General features: G+C 40.0%; 1 protein-coding gene across 1 annotated transcript in view; it reads right to left on the reverse strand.

Annotated features, from left to right (window-relative positions):
• adamts3 (ADAM metallopeptidase with thrombospondin type 1 motif, 3) overlaps positions 1-12,533 on the reverse strand; it is a 170,495-nt gene that overhangs the window by 41,199 nt on the left and 116,763 nt on the right. The window contains exons 7-8 of the mRNA XM_030059711.1: positions 8,157-8,262; positions 413-556 (exon numbers count right to left, since the gene is read on the reverse strand). Of these exons, the coding sequence (XP_029915571.1) occupies positions 413-556; positions 8,157-8,262 (250 nt within the window). The remainder of the gene's footprint in view (positions 1-412; positions 557-8,156; positions 8,263-12,533) is intronic.

Here is a 12,533-nt window from a genome sequence, read left to right on the forward strand (position 1 = left end):
GAACAGATTTCGCCTTAACTAATCCTACGTTCACTCTGTATCCCTAATTTGGCTAGATTGAGATAAGGTTGAAAATCACCCTATTAAAGTGACCATTTAATTCTATCCACTCCATTGATTTGGTTACAAGCCTGGCCATTGTAGTTCACACTCTTTCGGGGGAAAAGTGAAAAAACTGAAACTGCATCATGGAAAAATGTTTGAAAAAAAATAGCTATGTGCAGACATGGATCTCAAACAATGATGTAATATGCAAATACTGTTGTGTCCAGAAAACCAGCAATCGCAGACCGGCAGACCTATTTTCAGAGGCTGTGCAAATACAGGCCTGGTGCTGCAAAATGCTGAGTGGTGTTAATGACGACATCAGTGTGTTGTGGATGTGACGAGAATACACAGAGGGCCGACTCACTGGATGTATCTCTTGAGCTCCTGTCCGCTGCACATGGACCAGTGGTAGCGATGGAAGGCCGCCTGCACCAGAGGGGCCATGACGCTCCCCATGGCCGTTTCGTCCCCGCAGCGGTTGCCTTGGCCGTCGTGCTCCATGCCCAACCTGCTCCCACAGGCAGAGACAAAGAAAGCCGTATGCAAATATTTCCTTAAAAAACAGCGAGATGTCGTGACATGCCTTCCCGAGGAGCTGGCCTTGTCTGAGCCGATGACTCAGGCTTGGAGCGCGTCTCTTGCACACTGTGATTGTTTACCAGAATCTCATCATGGACAGGAAGCCTTGTCCTTTATTTACCCATGACGCATTTCTTACAATGATTTTTAGGGGGGTTTGAATGACGAGAGAGAGAGAGAGGGGTAGATGACACATGATCCTCGGTTGGATTTAAACCCAGAACACCAAAGATAGCCAGTTTTTATAGTGACAGTTCACCAAACACACACACAAAAAAAGAGATTTTCACACATACCCATGGTGCAATGTGTCCATCCAGATATTTTCCATGTCATTTGGTGTGGTTTCCAGTCTCCACACCGCACAATGGGCCTGGATGCGAATTTACTTGTGGATCTCAAACATTTAACCCAGCAACAGCGGCTCTTTCCGACCGACGTAACCCTTATCCCTCAGCGGGGAAGTCTTTTATAGAGAATTAAGAGCACCAGCAGCCTGTATCTACCTGCGTACGTCTTTGAATTTGAGTTTGTAAGATTCCTTCAGGGCACACAGATACAGGTGCACCGGGGTGCCAAGAGACAGCAAAGCCTGGAAACACCACCAAGGCCCTGGGGTACGATCTGGATGGGTAGATTGCACTCGTCTTAACTCAGAAAATCTTGGTTTCTTCTATTTTAGGGGAAATCCTTTCAAGCCTTTGGCCCTCTCTGGATTACTGTTACCATGAGAAGTACATGCAAAGCCTCACAGTCTAGTAAAACCCGGCAGTATTCTCTTCAAATGTGCTTGTAAAGAGTAATGCTGCTCTACCCAGCCACTGACTGAATGGCCCTTGTAATAGAGCTGTCAGGTGTGATAGATAGATAGATAGATAGATAGATTTACTTTATTGATCCCAAACTGGGAAATTCCCAAAGTGTGTCCCAAGGTGTGCAGGTTGGCAATGGCACGAAACACCAGATGTCCATTTGGACGGGATCGAAGTTAACTCACAATATATCCGGTCATTTCAGCTGACATTTTTACAAGGCTAGTTGGAGAAAATGGCCCGTATGTTAGTACAACACAGGATCAAAGCCCCGGGTTACTGCGCTCAAAATGACCGCTCAGCAACACCTCTCCTGGTGATACGCCTGCCATCTGCATGTAAAGCTGCTCCAGTTTCTCGCTCGCCACTTTTCTGTTTTCCATGATGGCGTGAGGGATGTCAAACCAAGGGCTTCGTGTTTCATAACCCGTACCACACACGTCTCTGTCGCTTCATGTTGGCTCCTTTGTTTGTAAGCTTTCGATGTCCGTCACGTCCTGCCCTTTTCCATGGCGTGCTCTCCTGTCAGACTGTGACACGTTGCTATGCTGTCACCTCAAAACCACTACAGAAAGCCAGTTTTGTCGTGTGGCAGTAATAAGCTGCATGACTGTTACATGAAAAAAAGTTTAATTACTGTCAACTTTGAGGAAAAAAAATTTCCCTGCCCAATGCATATTTTTAAAAATTGAATAAACATCAAATACCGGGGATGTTTTTCTTAGGATGCAACTTTTGTCCAATTAATTGCAAGCTGCACATGAAACTGTGAATGTTGCTGCGCTAACACACTGACTGTGAACAAATGCAAATGATAATGCAATCCCAACGCTTTGTTTTCAATCGATGATTTCACTGCAGATACAGTAAAGAGGGTCGATAAAGCATAAAGGTAATGGACTCGATGCCTGCTTCCTGACGCGTTTACATAATAGCAGCCATCATACAGGAAAAAGAGCGCAGAATAATAAAAAAAAAAAAACAGACTAGTATCCCATACACAAATCTGATATACGGCCATATATGTAAACTACATATTAAATATATATGTCCATGTATGTCTCATACATATATGACAAGTATATAGGCATATATGACAAATATATTTTAGCAAAAATGGCCACTTTCAAATATGTTCCATATATTTTTCCATATATACACATATATGGCACATATATTTCTATTGTATAACTGTTAATATATGATTGTCATATACTGTTAATCATATTAAGGATCCAAATATACAATGCATGTATGTATACATAATTGCATTATATATGTGCAAAACACATACATCTGCCACATATTCACTTAAATTTCTTAATATATGTGGAAAATAAATAATGCAATCCAGTATATGCACATATATGTTACCTTATGTCAGAGACCAAATATTTATGCCACATATTTGCACACATATCCTGAAATATATGTCCAAATATGTTACCTTATATGTCCCATTATTTAAAACATATGTTCATATATGGCCATATATCAGATTTGCGTATGGGTATGGCAAGCCAGAGGATTCAGCTTATTCGTGCTTAACCGCAATAGGCAATATGGGCCAGATTTCCCAAAACGGACGGATGGGCAGTGACAATAAAGAAAGCCCTCCCCTATCTTTTCTTCTTATCCACCATCTTTGATTGCATCCTCTTAATGTCGACTTGCAGTCCCAGTTCAAGATTTTTGAAACTGTTTAGCACATCACGCCGACTGAAAGGCACAAAGTGACATAATGCTGAACTTTTTTACTTCTATGCACACACATATATGTCCTGCGCTGTCCTTGTACTGAACGTTGAAGGTCCTGCAGCTCTGGAAACACACAGTCAATACATACAAATGTCACTTAGGTCAGCTGTCAATACTACAAGTTCCACTGCCAACGCTGCTGACACACATTCCTATAGCGTTACTGGATTACTGATATGAAATGAGCTGTCCTATGAGCATAAAATACGATGTCTTATGTTTTCTACTGCTAAGGTGGCAATGTTACATTAGGTTGTTGGGCATTCATGTAAATAAAAAGGGAAAAAAATTCTGTAGCTGATATGCATTCAGGGGCATGACTCATTAAAAGGAAAGTTGGTCTTTTTGCACAGATAACCTCAGGGTGGAGGTAAGTTATGCACAAGGACGTGGGAAACTTGAGGCTTACAAGGTTAAAATGTTACATAACTTAAAACCTTTATCATTTTTTAATTTTTTTGCTCTTTTCAGGCGTTTCTCTTGAGCTTTCCCAGCATGCAAGGCATATAATACATCTCTGCTGAGGACTGTGCATTTGCTCTTCAATACAATGACTGTGCAGTCTGTGTGTGTGTGTGTGTGTGTGTGTGTGTGTGTGTGTGTGTGTGTCTATCCGTCTGTCTGTCTCGGTTCAAGACTGTTCATGGTACTTTTCTTTTGTCGCGTTCCTCAGTGTTTCTACTTTCTGCTCCCTCGCCTGGACTGAATCAGTCAGTTCCTTTGCTTTTTATATTTTTCAAACTGAGCCGCTGTTGGTTTTGAGTTTCTAGTCTCGTGGGATGATGATGTCAGCTCTGTAGTGCTGGAAAAGGGCAGACTATGTGTTTAAATGAAATATACTTTGATGAAATGTAAATGTAATTATTTTGGGGGAGGCATCGGCCCGACCTGCTGCTGGGAGGGCAGCACAACTTTGACGAAACGGCTTCATGCATGGACTCGGGCCCACAGATTCTCGCTTTCAACTTTATGACTTCATATTGCACCAGATGCAAGAATAACTTTATTTATCATGATGAAATCGCCTGACATCACATCACTATTTTTTTTTTTTAAATATATCTATATCTATCTATATCTATATCTATATCTATCTATCTATATCTATATATGTATATCTATATCTATAAAAATATAGATATATGTATAGATATATATAGATATATATATATCATCGCTCTCTTGCTGCTTCCTCTGTGTGCTCTTTTCACAGATTCAGGCAAATGAATTCCTAAATCTGTCACGGCATAACAGCGTCTATGTTCTGACAAGGCTATTATAGTTTTGCATTTTTCATTCGTTTTTCTTTTTATTTCACTTTGACTTTTTGTTTTCCATTGCACTTTACTTTTACTTCATTTTTAAAGCAGGTTTGTAGTTTAGTTTAGTTTTATTATTATTATTTATTTTTTTTAAATGTTTAGTTTTAGTTTTTTTTTTTATTAGTTTCAGTGTTAGTTTTAATCTTTTTATTTGTAATATGGGTTATTTGTCAGGGGTGAAATTAAAAAAAAAAAAAAGTCAGAAAAAGTCATCATCCGTTTTAACCAATCTATTCACTTAGGACAGACCAACAACCAAATAAACTCATGAGGATGAAAACTAAAGAAATTTTCTCTATAATTTTATATTTTATTTTAGGTAGTTTTGTAAACAATATAATTTCAGTTACTTATCTTTTTTTTTTTTTTTTTTTTTTTTTTTTTAAGCCCCGTTTTATTTCAGTTAACAAAAAAGTTTTCTTAACCACTGCATGTTTAACAGGCATAGTTTCTTTGGTCTTACACTGTATATTTATATTTCTTACTTGTTTTATTCTATCATCTCTACTTGCAGATCTTCTTAAACTTGTTTTTTTTTTTGTCAGTTCCTCTCATTGTGAAGTGCACCGTGATTCTTCTTGGTGATGATGCATGGGAAATAAATCAGTGTTGAATCTTGAATCCCACGGTTCATTTGGTGTACGGCTTCCGAGAACCAATCAGAGCTCACCGGCGGACTATCTTACCCCGTTTTCCCCTGCTGACTGATGCCGAACGCTAAAGGCAGTAATCACCCTGACACGACTTCACCGCATCTTTAAGAAGCCACGTTAAATAAAAGTCCTAATTGAAGCGTGCCAGTGCTCCTGCCGTTTCAGTCCCTCTCCTTTTTACACGACTAGTTTTAAAACTGCCAGGAAGGAGAAGTTTTCAAATCTAACCGACACAACAACACAAAACACCAAATGACAGTCACCTACTTTTGATTTAAACCCCTAGTTGCTTTATTAATACGCCAAGATAAGAGAATACCTGTTTTCTAACTCAGACATAACACTTCAAATAATATATTTTAGTGTTTCTGTTCCCTCTAATGACCATGTGCATCCACAGTCTGCTTGCGCTCCGATTTTAGATCTCCATATTGATCCTTTCGATACAATTAATCCTGTTTTAATGTTGCAGATGTTTAGGACAAATTCACAGGAGAGACATCAGGGGGACGATCCAGGCCTTGTCGGCATCTACAGCTCACAACGAGAAGAGCTGCTTTTTTTTTTTTTTTACTGTGAAACAGTGAATCCCTGAGGGAGCGATGTTCTTTTCTCTTGCCCTCCTACACGGGGAGGTCGGAGGTCAGGGTCGCTTGGCCCCTGCTCCTAAATCAGGACCTGAGGCTGAGGCAGAGCAGGTCTCCATGTCAGAGAGCAGCCTCAGCGAAGTGTGTGAAGCTCTCTGAACCTGGCAGAACCGCTGCCGTCTTCTAAATCACTTCTTATGTAACAACGTTTCTGTCTCCCCTGCTCGAGTGATTTAATGCTATTACCACACATGGGGGATAAAAAAAAGTTTACTCAGTTGCAAGAGCCTGGCAACCTATTAGCTGACATCTGCGTCTGAGCCGTCCGACAGCCCTGCTTTCACACGCTCGCTCCCTTTTTGCAAGCACTTATTAAACAAATAAGCATCATTTGGCATTATGTAGCGAACCAGCTGATCATTAGTCACAAGTTTTAAGGCAGAATGAATAGGATTTTCCTAAACAAAAAAACAAAACAAAACAAAAAAACAATGTATAGACTCAAACAGAAATAATCCCTCTGCCTGGATTTTCTCAGGACTCTACTGGGCGTCGGCGTTTGGGCAGCGGGTGTGTATTTACAACCCACAACAGACAAATGCTACTCATTCTGCCTTTAACCCTATAAAGCCATTTGTATCATATATGATACACATTTTCAATTCTGTTAATCAATACTTGACCAAAATACTGTTGTATACCTTTGAACACTTCCCCTGTTCACCCTGGACCATACCATTGGCACTTCAAGTACATATCATATATCATACACCAGAAAGGTCGTGTAATAACATATTTTTTAATTTTTTTTAATATATATTTTGTTATAGGACTAAATAAAGGGTTCAATTTCAAAAAAATTGGAATTTTCTGCCAATTCTTTCATAGTTCAGGCTTTATAGGCTTAAATCCACTTTTTAATGCACTTTTGCACATTAGAAAACCTGAGTGGAAGCTTAAACTGTGATAAAGAAGAAGAAAACAGTTCATTTAAAGAAAGTATGACATAGGAGCGGCTGCTTTCCTCTCTGTCTGTCACCTAATGAACAAACATGACAGCACATCATGTGTGCGGACAGTCTAATAAAGTCAACTAATGAAAAAACAAATAAAAAAAGTCACTCTCAATATCTATTCATCACAGTGCCGTGACTCCTGCTCAGTATATGCGGAACACCTTCAGCATACATGTGGCTCAGGTGTGTCCAACAGAATATGATTTAGCTGCATTAATGCAGCAACTTTCTCACATTTTCCTGCTGACAGCAAAACAGTGCAGAATGCTCTGGGGTCACGTACTACGTAAAAATAAATCCATGTACACAAATCTGTACTGTTTACATTTCTGTAATGTAAATGTAAATGTAAACCGCACCCTCCTATTTGCAATCTGTATGCTCAGATTATCATTTTTCTTTAAATTTTTGCAAAGAGAGCAGCGATAAAGCATCAACCAGGCTAATTCAATTTACCTGGAATTAAGAATATAATTATGCTGCCTTATTTGCGCTTTGTGTATTTCAATACCTGCATATTTTGCTTTTCGTCCTCCAGCTCCAAGGTGATGGATTTGTAAATCAGAGGGTGTGGGTCACAAATTTGAGGGTATTTGTAATTTCATAATTTGATGGTGCAGAATTCTATACAGATTACAGATTTGTGCATGGATTTGTTTTGCTACCATGTGACCCTAAGGAGGGGCGGGGGGGATTCCCCAGCATCCCACCATCATCCTAATGGACACATCTTTTACTTCTGCCGCTGTTCTCCTCTTGTCTTCCCTTGTCTTGTGTCTGTACTTTAAGAAATGGCTCCTAATGCTGTTTGACACATCCGAGCGTGTGTGTGTGTGTGTGTGTGTGTGTGTGTGTGTGTGTGTGTGTGGTGTTTCCAGGCTAACTGTAGCATGTGTTGCAGAGACAACAGATGCTACAACGCGCATACAGACTGGACAGCAGATGGGTGTGAGGGATGAGGAGCAGGAGGGAGCTAAATCATCTGAGTCACTACCAAGAAATGACACGCGATATAAAACAAAACGGCGGCTCGGTCCCTATGTTTGAGGGCGGGGGCTTGATAAACAATGAAATTCAATAAAGGGGGGAAGATGCTCGCCATCGAAGCGCTCAAGGCCAATCGACTCAAAGGTCCTTGATGCCACTTACCATTGAGATCATAAAAAAAAGAAAAGAAAAAAAACAACCCGAGGAGGATGTTTACGCTGAATATGTAATAACGTGCAACCCTGGTATTAAAAGGAAGGACAATTACTTTTCTTGCACTTGCAACACAGTGTCACCTTGAGAGGAGGAGGACACACACACACACCACACACACCACACACACACAGAGGATGCAAACAAACACACATCCATATGCATATGAACAGGAACCTACACGTGTCCGGTCTCGTGGGCCACGACGAAGGCCGAGGAGAAGCCGTCTTCATGGTTGAGGGTGCAGCTGCGGACCGGGTGACACATCCCTGTCACTGGAGCGTAACCTGCAGCAGAGCCCGGGGGGTGGAGGGAGGAGAGGGAGGTGTTAGGTTGGATGAGACAACCAGCACTTCCTGCCAAAATCCATTTATTTACAGCATAAAGAGCTTTTAACACGGCCGAAATGGCTCTTCGCCTTCAGGTTACATGGGGTGTAAAAGCAAGAGATTCCATGGCATGTGTGTGTGTTCTGCCATCTTGTACACGTTTGTGATATCGTCAGCTGTTTATGCATCGTTTGAATATGTGATAATGCGGTCACAGATTGGTGTAAAAGTGGGCTAGATATAAAAAAGAGAAAATGATCTGGAGCTAAATGAGAGCTGCAGCACAGACATGAAATCACTCCCAGTTGTTGAGCAGCACACAGCTTGATTGCATGTTTGTTTACTGATGTATGTTTTTGTGTGTGTGGATGTGCATCATGTATGCACATCATAAGAATGGATATGAGAGAGTTTTGTGGAAAAAACAACAGGAGGTAGGTCATACTGTACAAATACTGCAGCAAGGGAAGGAGCAAATCACTCACTCTTTGTCCATTTAATGATGATTCATTTTGATATAAAGTCATTTTTGGAGAAAACTTGGACAAACTTGGAGAAAAAAAGTGTTTCCCTGGCGGTGTGTCTTCTTTGGTTTTGTTTTCCTGAACACATCATCGAGTGTTTAGTGATTCTGCAGGCGAGCTGCGAGGGAATACTCCAGTCTACTTATAATTTATTAGACGCACTCTCCCACAAGAATTTCACCGTGCAGCAAAGCAACAAAACACGTCAGAAACTAAACAAGGCAACACTGCAAAACCAAGCCGGAATATAAGGAGACCTAAAAAAAATTGGCACAATATTGTGAATGTTGACCTGGGTCGACGTGTTTTGACCTTTGCCCGGTGTTATGATGGTATGAGCCTTGACTTCCAATAAAACAATATTTTCTTCAGATCTCCTCTTAACCAAATTTTCTAAATTAGACATCATAACTTAACTTGTCTTGGTCAGATCATCTCACCTGCAGTGTTATTACAGTGACATTACTGTCATGTGTGTCATCAACATGGGAGCATCTCTGTATTTCCAAAATTTTGTTAAAATACTGTCATTGAAGGATAAATTCCCGCACACTGGCCATCTTCCAAAATTATTGCGACGTTTCGGTCATAGACCTTTTTCAAGCAAATGTTTGTGCCAACAAAAGAAGCCATCTTAAATAGGAGTGGCTGTGTGACTCCAACCAATCACTTTTTGCACACTGACTGCAATCATTAGCCATTACCTTTTATTAGGACCTAATGTATTCAGTCACAACCTTATATATACGTTTTGTGTGTTTTTTGCTTGACTGTATTGTACTCTCCCTATGTGTATTGATACTGCCGTGATTGTATATTGATATTGAGTATGTAAATGTTTATATCAGACGTGTGCAAAAAGTGATTGTCGCAATAAACTCTTTATTCTGGAAGTTGGCCAGTGTGCGGGAATTTATCCTTCAATTACTTTGGACTGGTTTGTCCTTTTCCGACGCACCTGCCTGAGGAATAGATGTGCAAAGTTTTTTGCTGTTCCTAAAATACTGTCATAAAATAGAAACAGAGAAAACTAAGACTGCCTTGTTAACCATTACGAACAACAGAATTGCGATAAAATGTGACAATGCCATTTTTGCCTTTATGGAGAAATTAGTCAATTTCAGTCTACATTAACCTAATACTAACTGACAAATCCATGCAAATACAAGCTTGAAAGAATTCATTTTTTGTTTATTTTACATGTTGACTGCTGCAAACGTTCACAATACTTTAGTTCTGAGCTCATCTCGCCTTTAAAAGACACAAAGCCTTACTTAAGGCAACGTAAATACAAGCTCGTGATGAAAATTGACTAAAACTTCACTGAAACTGAAAAAATTACAGAAAAATAAGATGCATGAAAACAGTATTTCTATTTCACAGTGACATGCTGTATAATGTCCTGGAGAGACACACGTCACCAGCAGCATAAAGTCATGGTGTGAATTGAATGGAGTGTGTTGGGTACAAAGTGTTTCTGTTCAGTTTCCCCCAGTTGCTCTCTGAAACTTTGCTTCCTCTATTTGAGTGTGTACAATTCTCCTTACAGGCCTCAAGTATCAAATTAAACTCACTTCTAATCATTTTCTTCGTCATCTAATCAACTAATCAACATGCTTTGGAGTTTAAAAATGGGGGGAAGAAAAGAAAAAGGATGCCAACAGCGGGAGAATGAGAAAGCATGAGAATGGTGGTGATGAAGTGAGTGATGGAATTACAGAGGAACATAAAAAGATAAAAAAAAAAAAAAAAAAAGAGTCGTGAGGGCATGTGTCATTGAACAGGGAAGTCGATATCTTCTTTTTTTCCGAATGAAAACCAGCACAGGTTGTTGTTGTGAAGAAAGAAAGAAAGACAGAAAGAAAGAGTGAGAGCAACATTCACCGTCATGGGGAAATGATGTGAATTAAAAGCTTTTTCTAGTGTCGCTGCAAAAACAAAGTGTTCCTTCTGCCCAAACCGACTTTCTCTCTGTGGCCCTGCTTTGCAAAGACATTTAACCCGTGGACTCTTGTGCCTTAAATTTACCTTTAAGTAGCTTCAAAGTGACCAAGAAAACACACACACAAAAACTTCAATTGAGTGAAATACTGGCACCCAATATCTCATTGTTTTATGCCTGCAGCATCACATCAAACAGAAAATATCTAACTGCCTTGTGCATCATTTTATACACGTTTCCCTGGAATTCAGTAGGATTTATTTGGTATCTTTGGAAACCTCCATGAGGATTTAAAATAAAAGTCCTTTGGTTTGAACAAAGCTCGATCGCGCAGCGTGTGTTTGTATGGACGAACCAGCTGACGGAACAGGTGGATTTGAGAAAGTTTAAATATAACGAGGGAAGGAAAGTTTTCAACAGGAGGAGACTGACAAGGAGAGGGAATGGGACGGGAAAAAGGCAAGTTTAGATCATTTGTAGTCCTTTATTTGTTACTGGCGCTGTCCAGAAAATCCCTGCACAATCCTTCAGTCAGAGTGGAAACCATTACCGAGCGACGCTGATGGAGCGGGCCGGCGTTTGAACGCACACGCAGATCGCATCCTGTCTGATTGAGATTACTCCATTTCATGTTGTTTCTGTGTAACGAGGAGACATTGGCGTGCAAACGAAGGGAAAGTCTTGAGAGCAGGACTGCAAATAAACACAAAGGGGCAAAGAAACTTGACAAGGAAATGCGAAGAAATTTAATTCATCCTACATACGTTTGCAGATTGCATTCGCGTCTCTCGAGCGACAAGGCAAATACAAGTGAAACACACTGAGGCAAACTAAATGGATGTTTTCATAAAAGCGGCTCGGAGAGAAAGTTTTGTCCATTAGAGTTAATACTGACTTGGTTATTGCTAGTTTTCTCGCTGCATTTCCATAAAAGAAACTGCCCTGGAAGACCTCGCTTTGTTTTCGCCTGTGGCTTTTTGAGACTGTTTTTTTTTTTTTGTGAAATCCCTTTGAAGCCATTCGCAAAGTTGAAATTTGTTTCTGAGAGCTTTCCGAATGTCTTTCTCTTTGTTTTCCCCTCGAGAAAAGCCTTGGCGGTGTTCACAGGTAAACGGCAGATGACCTTGCTTATCATCAGCACTCATATGTTCACCTTCTTGGAGAATAATATATGTAAAAAAAAAAAAAAAAAAAGTCACTAAAGCTAATGTGACCTCGCACTTCAAAACACATATTTTTTCACTTTTTCTTCTTTATTCCTTGTAAGAAATAAACATGTTTACTATAGTTGCCAGAGCTGTGCACAATGGTCTTCCTCTCAAACAGCTACTACAAGAATAATTGTATTTTTCATAACTTTTCTTCCTCCCCCCCGGCTGCAGATACAGACCACCAATCTTTAAAAAAAACGAGGGGTTTTGTGCCGTGTAATAGACTTGTGGTGTTATGATATTCTTGTCTTGTTTTGAATGTTATTTTTTGTGCGCAGACTGAAAACAAATTTCCACTACAGAGGACGATGAGCGGTGAATCTGAATCTGAAAACGGGGAGAATAACGTGCGGAAATCTTTTATTCATGTGACACAAAAACATGCAGCTTGGTTTTTCAGATGACTCCATTCATACTTATCAGCTACGCCGGGGGTTTAAGGACCCACTGCGATCCGCTGGAATTTGCCAAGAGTTTAGTTTGCATCATGAATGTACATATTTAGACTTAATGCACATACTTTTTTTTTTTAAACAAATCTGTTTGGCACAT

The sequence above is a fragment of the Myripristis murdjan genome, chromosome 9 (genome assembly GCF_902150065.1).
Source record: "Myripristis murdjan chromosome 9, fMyrMur1.1, whole genome shotgun sequence".
Classification (NCBI taxonomy): domain Eukaryota; kingdom Metazoa; phylum Chordata; class Actinopteri; order Holocentriformes; family Holocentridae; genus Myripristis; species Myripristis murdjan.